The 20,862-nt window shown below is 36.3% G+C and overlaps 1 protein-coding gene across 14 annotated transcripts in view; it reads left to right on the top strand.

Annotated features, from left to right (window-relative positions):
• GPHN (gephyrin) overlaps nt 1-20,862 on the top strand; it is a 752,379-nt gene that overhangs the window by 641,309 nt on the left and 90,208 nt on the right. For all 14 annotated transcript variants that reach the window (XM_036906015.2, XM_036906017.2, XM_036906020.2 and 11 more), the window contains one exon: nt 13,849-13,941. In XM_036906015.2, coding sequence (XP_036761910.1) covers nt 13,849-13,941 — 93 coding nt within the window. The remainder of the gene's footprint in view (nt 1-13,848; nt 13,942-20,862) is intronic.

Here is a 20,862-nt window from a genome sequence, read left to right as displayed (position 1 = left end):
TTTATGGCCCCCCCAAAACAATTATAATAGTGACATCAAAGATCACTGATTACAGATCACATAACAAATATGACAGTAATGAAAATTTTGACATTGCTAGAATTACCAAAATGTGACACAGAGACATGAACAAATGCTGTTGGAAAAATGGTAACAATAGACTTGTTCAATGCAGGGTTCGTTTTTTGGTTTTGGGTTTTTGGTTTTTGGGGAGGTTTTTTTTTGTTTTTGTTTGTTGTGTGTGTGTGTGTGTGTGTGTGTGTGTGTGTGTGTGTGTGTGTGTGTGTGTGGTGCAAACACTTAAGATTTACTCTCTTAGCAAATTTCAAGTATACACTAAAGTGTTATTAACTATTGTCAACTATGGTCACCATGCTGTACATTAGATCCCCAGAACTTATCTTATAAATGAAAGTTTGTGCCCTTTGACCAGCATCTCCACATCTCCCTACTGCATGTTCTTTAAGATTAAATTTAAGAAGCTTCTCCTCCGTGAAGATGCTCCTGATGTCCACTTCCCCTTTCCCTAGCTACGTTAAGTACCCTTCCTCCAAGTTCCCATACCACTTTGTCATATGTTTTATGATAGAACTGATGGACATATTTGAGCAATGTGTCATAAATGCCCTAATATACAATATAAGCATAAAAAAAGCAGAGTGCTCTAAGTGTGAATCACTATAAATTAAATTGCCATGAGTCAAGTATGACCTGTAATTCTCTTACTGAAGGTAAGGACTACCAGAAAGTATTAGAAACTCATTCTCACTGCTCTCTGTTTTCTTTACCAAGGATATTTGCATTTTAATGTGCAAACCTTCATAGTCCATTTTTATTTCAGTAGATGCTCCTCTACCTATTGAATTTCACCATCAGTCACTGAGTAGGAAAATAGTGTGGAGGGGGGGGACTGAGAAACCTTCGCAGTTCTTTGAAATCCCAAGTATTTGGCCTCTGTAATACAAATACTCTGACATCTATAAATAGAGACACCATAGAGGGAAGCTCATGTTCCTTAAGAGTGGTCCACAGTCACTGAATCTTTGAAGCAGTTTGAAACTGTAACATCTCTAAAATAATTTTTTATATGTCTGGAAGGTTCAAAAATAATCCCAGAAACTAAGAATGAGTCATGTACAGAAATGCTGAAAGTTATAGATATATGGTAACTCTATGAAGGAATTTTAGAATATAATACATGAAATACTTAGAACAACATGGTAAGAAGGTAACTTGGAGATCAAGTAGCCTCTCTTACTTTAAAGACGAGAGAACTTAGAACCAAGGAGGTGTAATAATGTTCTTAAAATTAGACAATTATGATTAACAACAACTAGAATTTAGGGTTCTTGACTCCTAGTCTGCTGTTCATTTCATTATAGTACATTACATCTCAAATCAATATGAAAATTATTCTTCTAAAGCAAGTGCCTAGGTGTGCATGTTTTTGTAAAGTATTTGTTTGTTTTCATCTACTTTGGCTACAGATGAATTTTCAATTGTCTCTGCTCTGTCCTTTAGCCTATGTAATATTTTCAGCTCTTATCTGCAAGAAAGGCCTTTAAGGAGCAATTGCTTCACTGATGATAAATACCTTCCTTTGGTCTCCTGGAAGAGGCATACCTGGCATAACAACAGATGATAATATTTGAAAGACTAGCATCTATGGTTCATCTTTGCTTGTAAAATGCATAACATAAATAAATTACAACTTCAAATTTGGTACAGTACTAGCTACTGTAGGGCAGATTAAAATATTCTGGGACCATGCCTTGTAATTCCCAATCATTTTCAGTTAACAGTGGAAAAACTAAGCTTTCAATCGAAATGATTCTGCTTTCTTAGGAGTGCTATTTTAGATTACAAGCTCTAGTCTTTCTTATTTAAGATTACATGACCAAAGATATCAGCGTCTCTAACCTGGGTTCTTTGTTTTTCCAAAAAGGACTTAAGCAATCTAGTCAAAGAACCTTCAAGCTTTGCTGTTGGAACTCAGTTTGAAGCAATGAAGTATCTCTTTTTGAATAGTGACTACAGCTGAGGCCTTTCTCCCTGTCTCTGACTTAGAGATAACTGCCTGTATTCAGGCGATTATCTTAAGCAGACACTCACCGCCTTCTAGAAGAAATCCAGAAGCTTCTAATTCCAAGCAGTGGGAGATTCTCACCAAGGTAGTTCACAGTCATGCTTAGGACTTCAATAACTCCTCCTGACAGTTCAGGGTCTGTTAGAGAATAAGGGGAAAGGAAGTAAGGTATACTGGAAGGAGCCTTGCTATCGCACACACTCTTCACCTCACTGTGACTAGCTGAGAAATCTTGGACAGGCTTCCTAACCTTTCTGTGTTCTCTTTCCCTCATCCATAAAAATAGAAATAACATCTATCCAATAAGGTCATTGTGAGATACTATTAAAGGGTATAATATATGTAAATTATCTAGTTTTCACTAAGCTACTGTATTTGGAATTTAGCAACTGGTTCTCCTTTGTTTTTCACTTGGGGATGCTGAGATCATAGCCCTAGGATAAGCATTGTAAAATACAGAGTCAAAGCTGAATGCCTTGGCTCAGATCCATTTTTGACCCACATTACCAGTCTCTAGATCCCTATACATTTTCTTGTAATCAAATTTACATTCTACTCCATTGCCCCCAGGTCATTCAGGTATGTGTTCCCTATTTCATTAGAAAATTTAACTAAACAGTTTTCACTACTTAATCTGCTTATCACTGGTTGAGCTTTACAAAATTGAATCAGAAAACTGAGACAGTTACTCAGTTATTTCAAGTGAAAGCATAGATTTTTATTATCCAAATTACTGCCTCCAGTTTCTACCTCCAGTCCAGCAAGGTTTTCACCTAGGATAATCCCATTTACTTGCAAATATCTCCTGAGATATTGGTCTGTGCTGGCATTTGCTGTAGATTTTTCCATGAATGTGGCCACCAAAATTAATTTACAATTCCCTTCAAATAGTCTCATCTCTTTAGGCTCCTTAGTCCATAAACTTCATTATACCTTTCATTTTATCCTTCTATTTATGCTTCTTATTACATCATTCCCTTCATACATCTCCCTCCATTCTTCAAATATGAACATTTCATTAAATCCCTCTCTGTATATATTCATGGTGTGTGTGGGTAACCACAACCTCCAGGCAATTCTGCTACTCTTCATATCCAAAGATTATATCACCAATCTGTCCTCTGTATATGTGCTTTTAGGTGTTTTTCACCCCCAGTATTGTGGATACCACTTGTGTGCTGTTATCAAAGAACTCACAAAGCCCCCTTAGATGGGGGAGTTATTTTTGTACTTACATAATTGAGTAAAAATCACTCGCATAGGAATCTGATCTATAATGTTGGCTTAATTATCTCTGTGTCACAGCCAGGCAAACTAATCTTTCTATTTCATACTTTTTCTATACAAAGCATTGCATATTTCCATATATGTGTCCTCTTTTTAAAAAGAAAGCATATTATAAATAATATCTTACTTTAAGCAATTGACAAAAAATTCATATTTAATCAGAAAGTAAGGAGGAACTTTTTTCAATATAATTTATTTAATTTACACATCTCTTATTGACTGTATGTTCAAAACAAAGTACAATCTTTAAGTATCATTCTTAGTTTCCATTCTTTGACTGTATGTTCAAAACAAAGTACAATCTTTAAGTATCATTCTTAGTTTCCATTCTTTTTGGATACCTCATTATCTTTTCATATTTTAAATGTACATGGTAGTTATTTGGAATTGTTTATTTAGCAATATTTTTATTCAGTATCCATTTTGAAGTGCCATAATCTTTATTAATAATATTAAGATTCAGAATGTAAGCCACAGAAAAAATGTTTCAATGAAAATAGAAAATTTCTAGGGAGGAGTAGCATCAAAATGCCTTATTCCTGCAATGATCAAAATACAAAGAAGGATCTCAGATTTTTAGGAAAGATAACTCATTTCTGTCTACTCTTAATGTCATATTGATAGAATTATGAAAATTTACGTAAATTTACAGTATTTTCCAAACTATAGAAAAGAAAATTAATGGAAACGAAGAGGCAAACTTAAGTGGTAGTAAAGAATTTACAAGTACCAGCAAACAAGAAAATTACCAGGAATGAAAACTTGGCATAGCTTTTTTATTCTTTTAAATTTGAATTGATTAACTTTCTCATTAACACATCCAGTATGCAGTATTTACCTTTTTGACTGTTTTCTCAAGTAAAGACTTTGCAACTCCTGGCAGGCTGTTACCTCACCCCTAGTAGCATGACCTATGTGCCAGGGAAACCCATATCTTCCTTTCACTTAATTGTAAGACAGAAAAGAATGTGAAAAAAACCAAAGATGCAAGGCTTCCATTGTAATCAACAACACTCTCTGTAATGTGTCAATGCATATAAGAATGGAATAGGTTTGCAATAATTTTTTAAAACTTCAACTCAATTTTTCCAAAATAAATAGAATTTATTTAAATGATTAAAAATATTATTTTCTGTTTCTATAAACTTTTTCTGCAGAATCCCGAAGTCTTTGGTTAACTTGCTTTAAAGAAAATCAATCAACTCTTAATATCTTATTTATCATTTGGAAATAACACTGAATGATTCAGTGATACTATTGTAACCTTGAGACTATAATGCCTTACTGATTTCCTTATTTTGATTTTAGCAACATGGTAATAAGCCATCGGAATTTATTCAAAGTTAATATCATAGTTGGTACATTTAGTATTTATCTTCTTGCATCCCATCTAGCTTTATTTCATCATGTTTTTTTTTTTTAATAAAATACATATTGCCTTTTCCTCTTTTTTTCATAGCCATAGTGATATCCTACTATAGGACCAACCTAACTTGAAAAAGTTGGAAATTACTTTTAGGATACTATGATGAGTGGCTCAAAACTACAGCAGTTATCATAAGAAAATAGTTTTTTTCTTACAGAAATATGTGAGTCTATAGGATGGTAACTGAAAATTTACCAATAAAGAAGAGTTTAAATTGCTTAAACTATAGAAAGAACATTTCGTTTGTACCAAATTCTGATGAACAAATTCCACTTTGGTTCTAAGGGCTACCCATTTATCATTGACACCCTGTTCATTTGATCTGGGTGTGGCAAGGTTTCCATCTATAAGTACTAAAAGGCAAGAACACTAACTCTCAGTTGAAACACTTTCTGTGACCTCAACATTTTTTTAGTTATTTTTTAGAACTATGTCCCCTAAGCAATATCTCTCATTTTAATTAAGTTAAATACTTTTTATAGTTATACAATTATTATTTTTAAAGCTTAATATTTTATATATACAAATGAATATATGTAACACAGATGTGAGTTATAGCACTCAATAATAAAATATACAAGATGAAATCAGAACACAACTTAAGAACTAATTCATTACCAATTCCACTGCATCTTTTTGTATTGCTAAATCATGACTTAATCATTTCTGATAATCATAACATTTGCATTTATCCTAATTCTATAACTTCACATAAAACTTTAATATTTTTTAATGACATACAAACTGTAATGCTTGCCCTCTCATCACACTGGCAGGTAGTAAGCATCCCTAGATGGAAGCTACATATTTTAAAGCATAGAGATTTCATTGTAATATTCCATAAATATGACTTCTGGAGTAACTAGAGATTAATTAATGTACTTGTTTTCACCAAAGAGCTGTTCACCCCAAAATCATTCAATCTTTTTCAGTTTACACATATGTGAAGGCTATAATATGTGAGAATCATAATTTACCAAAATGTTCTCTCTAAATTATTCTTCTAAATTTACAATGAAAAGGTGGGGAATAAATTACATTGGTGTACACTTAGAGACATCCACCGTGTTAAACATTTAGTGTCTGTTAATAATCATGAAGCTTTATGTATGTTTATTCTTCATTGTAAAAGTTTTTTTAATGTTGTAATGATTCAAATCTGCACGTTTCACCTTCCTCTTAATCCTTGTTAGCTAATATTGTTCCTGCCAGTGGTCATTTAGCCACAGAGGAAGTATATGTATCAAGACTGCCTTCTCAACTCTTGGTGAGCACAATGGATAGCTGTTAGGTCAAAAAGATCTTTCATTAGCTTCTGACATAGATTGGTGTGATGGTGGTTTTTAAATGTTGCGTTATTAGTGCTGTCACAATGAACTTAAGTAAACTTTAGAGGACTTTATCATCAATAGCAAACTGGCTTATATCTATATTTTATATTAGGAAATCTTGGATAGTATCTTTTCTTTACAACCTTCTGTTATTTACCATACTCTTCCTACATCCTGATTCATACAACAAATAGCATCTTGGTAGCCAAAGTAAAGACAAGGAATCAATTTCCTTGACCACCCAGCTCAGAGGTTTCCCTGGACTTCCTCCAAAGCCTTTCTAGAACTAACTTCTTAGAGAACTTTACAACTGTGGAATCATTTTGATAGGTGACTTTGTGAAATTAAGATGCTTTTCCCTTTTACATCCAAAGATAACTCGTTTCTCCTAACATTTTAATTTAGACAGCAGGAAAAAAGTATAATCTGGGCTAGAATTAATGCCCAACCAAACAATTTCAATATTTTACTTCTAACATTTAGAGAATACATTTAAATTCAGTGCTCACAAATCATGCTCAGCTTTATAAATAGCTTGCTGTCTTGATTTTCCTTGTATGTAGGTCCTTTGTTGGCCATTTTAGATCTGTAAAGACTCTTTGTGAAGATATTTGTTAGGCGAATCACCCCAGTATAAAAAATTGACACTCAGGAGAGCAGAGAGTAGGGATTTTGTTAATAACTATTATCATGTGGGAGACTGACTCTTATATAAGTATCCTGCTGACAACATGGAAAGGCTACCACCTTTTTTTTTAATTGAAGTATCACTGATATACAATCTTTTGTTGGTTTCAAATGTACAACACAGTGGTTCAACAATTACCCACATTATCAAATGCTCACCTCCTCTAGTGCAGTTACTATCTATCAATGTAGAAAGATGTTACAGAATCATTGACTATATTCTCCATTCTGTACTACCATACCTGTGATCTGTGATTGTGAATTATTGTGCCCTTTAATCCCCCTCACTCTTCCCCCACCACCCACCCCAACCCCACTCTCTTGGTAACCACTAGTCACTTCTCAGTGTCTACGAGTCTATTGCTGTTTCGTTCCTTATGTTTTGCTTTGTTTTTTAGATTCCACAGATAAGTGAAATCATGCGGTATTTGTCTTTCTCCACCTGGCTTATTTCACTGAGCATAATACCCTCAAGATCCATCCATGCTGTTACAAATGGCAGAACTTCTTTTCTATTTATGGATGAATAATATCCCATTGTGTATATGCACCATATCTTCTTTATCCATTTATCTATTGCTGAACACTTAGGTTGCTTCCATATCTTGGCTATTGCAAAAAGTATGGTGATAAACATGGGTGCATCTGTCTTTTTGAATCAGAGGGTTCTTTTTCCTTTGGTTAAATCCCTAGAAGTGGAATTACTGGATCAAATGGTATTTCTATTTTTCATTTTTTGAGGAACCTCCATACTGCTTTCCACATTGGTAACACAAATTTACATTCCCATCAACAGTGCAAGAGGGTTCCCCATTTCTCTGCATCATCACCAACGTTTGTTATTTTTTGTCTCTGCATAGTGGCCATTCTAACTGGTGTGAGGTGCTATCTCATTGTGGTTTTGATTTGCATTTCCTTGATGATTAGCAATGTGGAGCATCTTTTCATGTGCCTGTTATCCATTTGTTTTTCTTCTTTGGAGAAATGTCTGTTAAGGTCCACTGCCCATTTTTTAATCGGGCTATTTGTTTTTTTGGGTGTTGAAGCACATGAGTTCTTTATATATTTTATATGTTAACTCCTTATCACATAAGTCATTTACAAATATATTCTCCCATACTGTAGGATGCCTTTTTGTTCTGCTGATGAAGCCTACCACCTTTCACCAAGCACTCTGCCCCTGTCTTCTTGAGGCATAAGTGTAAATCATCAGTCTTTTTCACTCCTTCCCTATCAACCTCTTGAGATCACCTAATTGTATATGTGACCCAGAGTTCCCAGTGATACATAGGCCTGCCTTTAAGATTTCTGACCTCCACAGAATCTAAAAATATGCAGACGTATTGTTATCATCTTTATCTTCATCAAATTGAAGACATTCTTTAAAGAACTTAGGGAATGTAGTACGTGGGGAAAAGTAAAACAAAATGGACATTTTCTCCTCAAATGCTGCAAGCAGGACCATAGCTTCTTGACACACAGCCTAACTTTCTACAACTGAAATACTCACTGCAGTCTGTGAAGAGGTACAAACTCCCACCACCAAATATTCCTAAGAAAGCATATTAGTTATATTAATTATATTCTGGGGAAACCATCTTTGCTTATTATAAATGAGACTCTGATTGGAAAGCAACAGGAACAACTGGAGAAAAGGAATTTTGCTCATTTTCCTGTAATTGTATCTTTCAGAAAGACCTTTGGCTCCCACAGCTTCAGCTGCTCACTGTTGTTTCTCTACCAAATGCTAAACCTAAAACAATCATAATATCTAGTTGGGATGTTACGGCATGGTTCTCATTCAAGTTGAAAAGCTGAGGCTCCCTTTCTAATATCACATGCCCAAAGTTTATTCTACAGTAATCTTGGTCTATATTGATCAGCAAAGAGAAGGGGTGGTTTAACATCTATTTAAGTACCACATATGCAAGAGAGACTGTCCTACGTGATGAAGTAATTTGCAGCATTACTATATACATACTGTTTAAGTTCCCAAATAGATCATCTGGTTAGATATTAAATGAAATCTAATGTTGACTGCTTGGACGAGCTATCCATTGTTTAATTCTGAACCCTTCTTAGAGATACGGATATAGTTGCCTGTGTATCAGAGAGTTATATCTGACATCTATTCTTTCAGTTTTCTTGCATCTGCTGTCAACTGGAAGCCCTTACCATTTTTCAATCAGTTGCATATTTCTCTCCAAATATTTTCCCTTGCTTTAAGCTTTTAGACTAAAACTTAAGGTAATACATGTTTTTCTCATTGAATTTTGATTACAATTACATTGAATCTGTAGATAGCTTTAGGTGGTATGAACACTAAGAATATTACATCTTCTAATTCATGACATAGTATGTCTCTCCATTTATTTGTGTCATCTTTAATTTCTTTCAGCAATGTTTTATGGCTTTCATTAATACCTTATTCCTCTTTATGGCCAAATAATGTTTCATTGTATCTGTGTACCATAATTTGTTTATCCATTCATTAGTTGATGGACATTTGGATTATTTCTATCTTGACTGTTATACAGATATGTATATAATTTTTTGTGTGGAAATACCTTTTCATTTCCCTTCAGTTTATCCTTGCCTCCTAAGAATAACTGAATTTAAATAATAGTAAGGACTTCTCTGAAAATCCAGGCTATTAAAGAAGCATTTTCATATCATCAATATTTGTGGCTTTGATTAGACACAAAGGAAATAAAAATACAGTCCACTTTCTTCAAAAGCTTAAGGAACCAAACACACACTTTCTCATACACAACAACTGGAAAATTCTTACACATAAGCTTTGCAAATAGTTGCAGATATATCACAAATTGAACATATAGTTGCCTAGTTAACAAAGCACATACAAGAGTAGTATTTGAACTGGTAATAATCAAGGAAAACTTAACTATCTTGAATGGTGTCTTGAAGTAGACGATGGAACATATATTGGTAATAAAAAGGAAAATGATAGTCCAAGTTTAGGGAAGTCATAACTATAAGCATGGATATCATAAACATGGTACTAAAAAAAACCAGCTTGGTTAGAGCAGAGGAGTCCAAATGGGGAGTAGTAAGAGCAGAAGTTAGCAAGATGTCCTTCTCTATTTTACGTCCTCTTCGGATGAAGTTGTTTGCATTTGATTGATAGGACCTTTCTGTCTAGTTATCTGACATTTCCCTCCATAATCCTAATCATTTATTGATTCAGTCATTCAACAAGCATTTACTGGGTCCCTTTTAAGTACCAAGTACCATGCTTCCTCCTGGGGTTCATAGATGAGTGAGATATGCTATGACAACAAAGAATTAACAACCTGATGGAAAAGTCAAGACAGTTTTGTAAACAACCATAATACAATGTGCAAAATGTACAAAAATGGCTCTAAATGTTTTGAAAATATAAAGAATAAACACAGTACCTCCAAACCATTCTATAATATGTCACTAGAGAAGTTCCTAAAAGGCAGATTTCATTATATCTGAAGAGACTTTAACTCTGCTGAAAGATTAACTTGAAGTCATTACTCTGCTTAAAAATCCTTCATTGGATTCCCATTTTTATAAGATTGTTTAAACTCCCTTGATCCTGCATCATTTGTCTAAAATGCACACCCACACACCCACGTGGTTCTTACTTACCCTTTAAAGCTCAGCTTAGATGTCATCTCATCTATGAAGATTTTCTTGATGTTCCACAAATTCTTGGTTAGGTGACTTTTGCTGTGTGTCTCCCATATCACCCTGTTTGTATCTCTGTCACTGCCTATATCATACTATTTTGTAATCATCTCTATTTCTCCATCTTCCCCTGTCTCACAAACACTGTTACATGTGAATTCCTTGATGAAATCAGCCAGGTCTTACTAGTTTTTTTTGTCTCCAGTGCCTAGCATATAATACATTCCCAGTCTTTGATGAATGGATAAGTAAATCAGTCAATAAACTTATTTGTGTTGGTTAGAGACAAAGACCAAAGACATGAAATCTAAGATGAACCTTGAAGGATGTATGAAATACACCAGAAAAGGGGAAAGAAAAAAGGCATTCCTGTCCAAGTTAACATTATCTACAAAGGCACAGAAACAAGAAAACGCCCACCATATTTTAAGATCTGATAAATCATACTTTGTACCAGAAACTGGACACTTGTCAGAAAAAAAGTCAATCTCAGTATGAACATTTCCCATATTATGCTAGCCAAGTCTTAAGCTTGGATAGCAGAACTCTTAGAAGAGGATTATTTCTTATTATTATTATCATTATTAATTTGTAGCCTAATGAAGCATGGATCGGTTGTAACATATAAATAACTCTGTTATTCCTTGTCATACATACATCTTCTCAATCCAAAATTGTTGTTTCATCTTTGTCAGAAATTTGAGGGCTCTTTTTTAGTGTTTATACGTATGGTAGGATGTGGGGGAGGGCAATTATTATTGGAAACTTCCAGAGCAGTTTTTACTTTAGTTTCTAGAATCAAATTTCATCAAATTATAATTGAGTAGACTCTGTACCTTAGAAACCCTCCAGATTGGAATTGCACATTAAAATCTATGAGTAAGTCAGGAGTTAAATAGAAATCAAGTCAGCAGATACTCTTTTTTCCAGATTGGCTGTCATTGAGATCTTAGTCAAGTTCCCCACTTCCTGTCCAAATCTTGCAAAAGCAGAAAACAATCAGTATTCCTGTTCTTGGAGCATTATGTTAATTTATTTTTTACATTTTAAACCACTATGATATCTACAACTGCTAATAACAACAGCTGTGAAAAGAGGTACACAAATATCCGTCCAAGTCTGTGCTTTCAGTTCTTTTGGATATATATACCTAGAAGTAGAATTGCTGAATCATATGGTAATTCTGTTAAATTTTTTGAGGAATCACCCTGTAGCTTTCTTAAATGTCAGAATATAGCAGTAGGTAGAGGGAACACAAATGATAGTAGCTGTTGCCATTGTAGTAAGGATTAAAGTTGTAAGACCTAAATTTCAATCCTACCTTAGCCACTTATGAAATATATGACCTTGGATAAAGTGACTTTTCCTGTTTAAACTCTTTATTAATCGAGAAAATGAATATAATATTTCACTAAATTTCTGTGAGGATTAAGTGAGATTATATGTCTGATATTACTCAGTGATTTATAAAATGCTGTATAGGCATTTACTAGATCAACTGGACCAGCTGCCACATGGGTGTCTGCTGTCTTTGATTACTAACTACTGTTAACTGAACTATTCAAGATGCCAGCAAAGTTATTCTCTTAGGTTCTGAGCTGGTGTAGTTTATACTTCCATTTGCCACCCCAGGCCAGATTAATCCCAGATAAGGAGCCACCCCAAGAGGTTTATTGTGAATCTGAGTAAATGCCATGGGGCTCACTACCAGGAATTGCTTTATAGCTTCAGGTTCATTTGGAAGCTAATGTTGTATAGGTAAACACAAGCCACACCCTCTGATTCCACCATTTGCCTGGTCTTACAAAAGTGTGGTCCATACCTCCAGGATAGTTCCAAAACAGCTTCAACTTCCTAAGAGTATCTGAAGGTAGAATCTGCTAAATTCTCTCTTCTAATTCAGGTCACTTCTTTAAAAGGAAAGAGTCAATATCACTATTGTTATGGATCAGAGTACTAAATTTAAAACCTCTCTGTACTTATTTCTAGGTCCTGGCATATAGAAACCAGAGGTCCTAGGTACCTACAAAGGACAAAGCTAAAATCAAAAAAAGGGACCCATCCAGCTCTGGAAACAGTGGAATTTTCTAAATTATAGAAACATCTCATATAAATCAAGTCCTGTATTACTTAGAGTCTTTGGAGAGAAGCTTGATTTTTTTCTCTTCCTCCTCTTCTCCCTTCTCTATATCCTATTTATTGTTCTTTTACTTGTTCAAAATAACAATAATAATAAAGATAGATTCTGACTAGAGGATTTAAGGAATTGGTCATGACTCTTTGAAACTTTTATTCTTTTTTCTTTTTTTTTTTTTTTATTGAAGGGTACTTGACACAGTATTACATTACATTAGTTTCAGGTGTACAACAAAGTGATTCAACAGAAACTTTTATTCTTGTTGGCACTAGTTTAAATTCCTGATCTCTAGCCCAAAATAGCCCACTATCCAGAGTAGTTTGAATAGTCACTTGACAAGATAGTTTACTGGCCCTCTTCTTATAGTCACTAATTTTTTAGGTTAATAAAGCCAAAATCAAGGGCTAAAATTCAGATGGAATGATAAGGAAACTCGCCCCTTTTCTTTACTTTCCTTAAGAAAACTTTCTCATTATAAAAATTATATGTGATCATTATAGAAAACTTGAAAATTTTCAGAAAAGTATAGCAAAGGGAATAAAAATCATATGTAATTCTAACATAACAAAATAACAAATGCTTTATATTTTCATGTATGCTCTTCCCATCTTTTTATATTGATATGTATACATCTAAACATAATTAAGATTATACACTACATGTGCAACTCTGCATGTTTTGTAAACGTCATAAGAATTTTTGTCAATGAATTTTCTTCATAAATATTACTTTATCCTGCAAAATAGATCATTACCTATTTAAAATTCTATATTACTGGTCTTTCAATTTCTTTTCATTTTTCACTAATATAAACAACTCTGAAATAAACATGTGCATAAAGATTTATCTGTTTTCTTAGGGCAGATTTCTAGTGAAATTATTGCACCAACAGATGTGAACATGTTTAATTAAGAATTGGCTTTTAAAGAAAATCATCTTTGAGTTGTTAAAGGATTAATGACACATCAACTTAAACACATCTTTGATGACTGTGTAGCTACTCATTCAAACTGTCCCTGCACATATTATTAATTGACTATATCTAATCTTTGATTTCAGACGACACTAAGATGCATCTCCTCCTTGGGATAGAAATCAGGAGGTCTGACTGAGCCCAAGCCTTGTCAGACAAGTACATATGCCCATCTTCTTTATGACTGCCTGTTTAACCCATTGTTCTCAACATCCATATTTTCCTTCTTTTTTCTTCTTTCAGATGGAATGGGGAGAGTCCTTGCCCAAGATGTATATGCAAAAGACAACCTACCCCCCTTCCCAGCATCAGTAAAAGATGGCTATGCTGTCCGAGGTAAATATTTTGGTTTTCTTGAGTATCATTATACACTGTTTCTTTGTTTTTTGTTTGTTTTTCAGCTTTTTGGCTCAGCTTAGGCACCCAATGACTGATTACATCTGTTTCCCCCTCAGTTGTCAACATAATTTCATTCACAGATAACAGTATTAATCTATATTCATATATTTTCTGGCACAATTTAATTAAAACTTTTCAGTGGAGGTACTATAATTACTTGAAAATTCTTGTTTACAACTAAATATGTAGAGACTGATTAAAACACTGTATCATAATTTATTCTTTCAGCCTCTGTCCATGCTAGATAGCAGTCTTCGTCTGAAAGTTTTCTAAATATTTCCTAGTTGAAAGCATCTATATGGTTCCATGAAAGAAGAGCAGATTCCCCAACACAGGGATAAAGTGGGGTAGTCTTTTCTCCTGCTTTAAACTCAAATATCAATAACGGCATTATAAAAAGCAAGCATGAGGGAAACTTCTAATTCCCTGGGAGATGCCATATTTCAAAGCTCTGAATCCCCACATGATACCAGCAGCTCACACCTTCATGTTGCCTGAGATTACATAAAGCTTAAAAGCAAATACTAAGTAGTATTTGCGTGCCCCAAGTCCAATCTAAAACCCAAAATGAAAATGCATCTGAATTGCTTAGAAACTGTTATTGGTTTACAACTTAAGGTTTCTGTCATTGAAGAAATATCTAAAACCATTGTGCCATCTATCAGAGGTGTTAAGAATGCCAATTCCTTTTTAGTGGTCATTTATAGCATCTCTTACTTGGTGGTGGTGGTTGTTTACTCTGTCCAGCCATTAAAATAATTTCCTCTTTTTTGTAATTAAATGAATTCATTAATCTCCTCCATGGTTCATCACTATCATTTCTTAGCAGTATCTTTTTATGTTGGAGGCAATATAGCAAATGGTTAAGGTTATGGGCTTTGAGCAAAGTAAGAGTGACCTGGGTTCTAGTACGGGTCCCACCTATGTAACTTTGAGCAAATCACTTAAACTTTTTAGCCTCAGTTTTCTCATCTGTGAAATGGCAATAAACAGTACTTACCCCAACATGTTGTTGTGAGATTAAATGAGACTGTGGAAAGCCTTAGTAAACTACCTGGCACCAAAAGAAAAAAAGTGTTCAATAATTGTTTCAAAAAGTATTTAATAACAGTAACTATTATTATCAAATCCCACTTACTTAGATCATCTCTGAACAAAGAATAACATTCATCTAAATTATTACTTCAGATTCTATGGAAATAAAATGGTAAGGAGATTAATTTATATTAGGTATTCTTTCTCAGGAACGCTATCTTGGATGCAGCTTGAACTCACTAAATTAGAGAATTTCTGAAAACATAAATAACAAATTTCCAGAGGCTTGTATGTTTTTTCCTCTAATTTTATTCCTTCTTCAGTGTTTATAGTAATGAATATTATCCAGACAGGAAATTATTTTATTCTTCTGATAGCCTCATTGCTCTTTTTTTCCTTATTCCCCTTCTACAATGTAAATTCGGTTTTGAACTTATAATTGGTAGCCATGTAGGATTACTGTAAAATAACAAAGAATTCTCACTTCCACAGTAGAACAAATGAAATACTAAGTGAAATACCAAGGGATGAGAAAGTCTATATTTTACATTCTTGGTAATATAAAGTAGGAGTAAGTGAGAAAATTAATTATTTGAGGCAGAATTATTCTCAAAAAGAATGTTGTTTTGTGATTTTTGCATGAAGTAGCAGCAGCTCAACAAACAAAAACTATTGCTCTTAGATTTTCTAGTTGCCAAAAAGAGCAATTAGTCCACATGAGCCATAAGAGAGCCTGTCTGACACTACAGAATCTGTCAAAGACATTTTTATGTAAAATTACCATTCGCTATCTCATTTATTCTTTTGTTTTGAAGTGGTGTTTTTAATTATTTCACACATACACACAAAATCTAAAATAACATCTCACTGTATAAGAAGTTCAGTGGTTCAACAGATTGTCTGCCATACAGTTGATTCACATTATTTCTTTCCTGTGATGTGTTGCTAGTATCTCTAAGATTTGGAACATATAACAGAGACATAAAACATAATAGACAACCGTTGTGAATACGGTTAAATATCCAAGTGGAAATGGTTGGTGTGTCTGTATATCAACATTATAATTAAGGCAGTGAAAGTCATCAGTGAGCTAAGAAGCGTGGTCTTAGGCCTTTCTGTGTTATAACTGCCCCACAGCAGTGTTCTGGTAAATAGCCTTGAGGCTTGGTTGTGACTCTACCACTCTACTTCCTGTGCCTTCTTTCCACCCCATCTTCCTTTACTCCCACTCTTTTCTCCCCACTCCCTTTATTCTCCCTCTTTTTCCTTCTCCTCTGCCTTTGCCTTAGGCCTTCCATTAATAACAAGTGGTACCTGTGAGCATGCTAACCCTCTAGGTGTAAAGAGGTTGCTAATTTGCTCTGGATCACTAAGCATTAGCCAGTATCTTTAGAAACATGTGGGATAAAACTCCATCCAAACCAGTTGGAGGATCACCTGCTTTAAGGTATGTGGGTTGAAAAATTAAAAGACAGCAAAAATGGCTAAGGAAATAAGAAACAGAAACAGCTATTAAAAAGAAAGAGAGAATAGAGTGTAAAGAAGGCAGGAGAGTGATGATGATACAAGTAATAGGAAGACCTATAAGCTGATAAGCCTAAAACTACATTCAAGAGGGAGTTTTAAAGATAAAAGCTAAGAAAAGAAAATGAAAGTAGCATATTACCAAGTAGAAGCAATACAATCTTATTATTCTTCATATTTTTGAAGTTACTTTTCCCTTCACAGTGATTAAGCTAATCATCTTCTTGATGCATTCACACCCTGCTGTAAGTGTTGTACCCATTGTCTCACAATTTCTTCTTGGATTTTACTAAAGGCAGAAATATGTCAATCTCAAGTTCAGCTTTACTGAAAATGTTCGATTTGAAAGGCATATCTCTTCAGAATCTGTTTGGGGATCATTTAGAAAAAGGGAAAATTATAAACAAGCCAGTAATTATTCTGAGAACGATGTATAACAAATAATTATAAAGGGTATATGTCTTACCTGAAGGTTTCAGCCCCTGGCAAGTTCACTGTGGATTCAGAGAGACCAAGAAATGACAACAGAACATGTTTGGGGTAAAAGGGTTTATACCTGGCTTTATTTTCAAGGCAGTAGGTCTTAAACTAAAATCATGTCTGCAGGTCTGTAATCCACCTCTGTCTCTGCCTCTGCCCAGAGCACTAGATGGAGCTCTTATGTAGTGACTCGGTCAGTAATAGCTCATTGCCAACAGATGTGGAAGCATTAACCTAGCAGTAGGCCAATTACACCATCAAGTAGTTGAGGGTCAGGTGAGGATCCTGGCCACAGAAACTTCTATTTTTCCCTACACTCCACCCCTCCAGGATTCTTGCTTCACAATCTACATGCCCTCAATCTTCCACGATGGTCCCTGTGTGAGAAAGCTGGAGCATTATAACCAGATTCCACAGCAGCAACAGAAGATAACAACACTATACAGATAACAACAAAAATTATGATACAGGTAACAAAAATTATAATAATCCCCAAGCCTGAGGAAATCAGCTGCCACCAAGAGGTCATTCCAGCTGTATTCAAACCAATTCTACTCAGATGAGTTCATGACTCATACCCTCTAAGTGAGAAATCAGTCTTCTGCAGTGGTCCCTATCTGAGAAAGCTGGAACCTTGTAACAACAAAAATTATAATAATAATTATAATAATAATAGTCATCCTCAAGCCCAAGGAGCTCAGTTGCAACCAAGTGGTCATCCCAGCTATATTCAAACCAGTCCCAGTTCAAGATTCACCCTTTCCACAGGAGGCTAGTAGCAGTACTGAGAGGGAGCTCCATGCACTCCCAGCAAGTAGCAATTTTTGCTAGGGTGTTTGCCCAATCTACAAAGACATTAGAGGAGATTAACCCTAAAGGTGATACAACACATGTTTTAGTGACATTAACATAGCAAATCTTGTCCATCAGGTAGGATGCATGCACAAGTGTGGTCCTGTGATAGGACCATGGCATAAAGGCAGTCCCATCTGGGTCTAGTATACCATGCCTTTGCCCATCTCCATGTGCGGGTTACTGAGAGGTCTATCTATAGTGCTACTGGAGGTGCGTGCACTGGCCATACTGATAAAACTCCCTGGTAAGATGCACCTACCTTCCAGCCATTTCGGATATACTACTGTAATTTTGGGGGGTCACTTTGGTTTTACTCAAGTAATACAGAGGAGGCCAATTTCCAGGCCTCTTTTGTTAAGTCCATGGTCTTCACAACATTCAGAAAAAGCAACCAGAAGTCCAGTAGCTGTGTCCACATAAGTCATGGTATATTGGTAGGCTTCTGACACAGACAGTGGCCAAATATAGTCTATCTTCCACCTGACAAAGTATATCTGCCCCTTAGCTATTGTCCCATATTGCTGTGGGACTCGGGGTAAGTCCCTTTTAGAGCATATAATGCACTCCTGCTTGGCTCTGCTGACTTCTTCAGAGATCAAAAGCAGGTCCCACTGATGGACTATAGAACACATTGTCTTCTAACCCACATGTAAGTGGGTGTCTTCTAACCCACATTGATGTAACTACTGGGCCACATCAGAGGCAGGCTTTCCTTCTAGCCAACGTATCTGGGCCAATTCATCTACTTCATCATTTCCTTGGATGTTAGCAGCAAATGGCCTGTCACTTGATATACCGTAACTGTTTTAGTCTGACTAGAGGCCCATAAGTCTTGCCAGAACTCTTCACCCCAAAGGGGTCAGTGACTAACCAGCCAGTTGGCCTGGTACCATGTCAGAAGCCACAGAGTCAAGCCTTGATAGATGGCCCAGCTGTCAGTGCAGATAACTACTGGGGAGGGCTCCTGGCTGATCACAAGCCACACTGCCTGCAACTCTGCCCATTGACTGCTTATCCCCTCACCATATTCCATCAATATTGTCTCAGTCTTAGGATGGAAAGCTAAGCCCTTCATTTCAGGGGCTGCCCATGGCTGGAGCCATCTGTATACCATGAATCTTCAGGTATAGGGGCTCTTACCTCCTAACAGGGCTCTCTGCTACCAATGGCTCTAAAGCAAATTCTTCTTGCCTTTCAGTGATATGTGTGACTGGCCCCAATAAGCATTATAGTTCTTCCCTCAAGGGGCTAGTAGAGAGGGTGCTGTGTTGCTGTAGGTATGCACCCCACTTGGCTAGTGTAGGTGCCTGTGACATGCCATTCCATGACTTTTGGGTCCAGTCTTGTACCCAACCCCATGATGGGACAGGCCTTTATCACGGCTGCTCTGGTAATGGGTTCTGTAGCTAGCAAGACATGGTCCATGGCAGCCAATTGTTTCTCTATTAAGGTGTACCATAACTCTGCTCCTTTCCAGGGCTATGACCAGAATCCAATAGTTCATTCAAGCCACTTCCAGAGACCCCAGCCATAACCATCATCAGTTGTACAATTATCCAGCTCTCAGGGCCTTGATGGGTCTGTCACACTCAAGGCCTGCACAGCCTTGATTACCCATTTTTCAGTAGTGAAAGCAGATACACATGTCTCATGCCAGTCCCACCTGACACCTTTACATACCAAACAGTATAAGGGCTTTAGACTTTGTGCCACATGTGTGATGAACACTCTCCAGTAGCCTAAAATACCCAAAAATTCCTATAACAATGCCACAGTTGTAGGGATAGGGAAAGCCTGAACTTCATCTATGACTGCTTCTGGGATCACAGGTCTTATCCGATGAGACAACCCCCAAGAATTTGACAAACCAGGTATCTGAACCTTGGTGCCATTCACAGCCCATCTTTTCTCCTGTAGATGTTGCAGCAGTCTAGGTGCTGCACCTTCTAGATCTGAAAGAGTATAAGAAGTGAGCATAATGTCATCAGTATAATGATACAGCCACACTGCTGTCAGTTTCTCCCAGGCTGCCAAGTCCTGGGCTACAAGTCCGTGCCAGGTGATGGAACTGTGCCAATACCCCTGTGGAAGGACAATGAAAGTCAATTGCCATCCTTCCCATGTGAAAGCAAACTGTTCCTGTCTTTCCTGTTCATGTAAATGGAAAAGAAGGCATTGGTAAGATCCACACTTTAATGATATATTCCTAGTTCATGACTGAGAGTATCCATCAGCTCTGCAATAGAGGGGATGGCAGCATGCAGAAGGGATATGACTTTATTCAGTTCTCTGTAATCCACAGTCATACACCAGAAGCCATCTGGCTTTTTTACTGACCACAACAGGGAATTGAAAAGACTGTGGGTGGGCTTTACAATACCCACCCTCTCCAATTCCTGGAGGGTTTCTCCAATTTCTTTATATCCTCCAGGCAATTTATATTGTTTGGCATTAGTCACCTGCCAAGGCACAGGCAAAGCTACAGGCAGGTGCTTAGCATGTCCCCTCAGAACTGCCTTCATCACACATACTCTCAGTCTGAACTCACCCACAGTGGTCTGCAACCATAGGCTCCACAGGATATCTAGTCCCAGAATATATTTGGGGATGGGAAAGATATACACAGTATACTCCTTTGGGGGTAGATACCCTATTCCCAGTGGGATTTGGGCTTGTTTCACTCTGATAGCCTTACCCCCATATCCATCTGTAACAGCGGGGGTCCCGGGAAACTACTCAGGGTTGCCATAAATCTGTGAACATTCGGCTCCTGTGTCTATCAGAGCCAGGACACTTTGTACATTCACTGGGGAACAGTGAATTGATATTTTAACATGTAGCCTCCAATCCCTTAGGGCAGGCACCTAAACCTTCCCATCAGTCAAACTGTATCCCCCAGTCATCTTCCTGTGCAGGTTCAGGCAAGGTTGGCTCACTCTCCAGCAGGAAGTCTTGCAGACACAC

Source organism: Manis pentadactyla, chromosome 11, assembly GCF_030020395.1.
Source record: "Manis pentadactyla isolate mManPen7 chromosome 11, mManPen7.hap1, whole genome shotgun sequence".
Lineage (NCBI taxonomy): Eukaryota > Metazoa > Chordata > Mammalia > Pholidota > Manidae > Manis > Manis pentadactyla.
The sequence above is the reverse complement of the archived record's forward strand: the minus strand, read 5'-3'. Positions and strand labels throughout refer to the sequence as shown.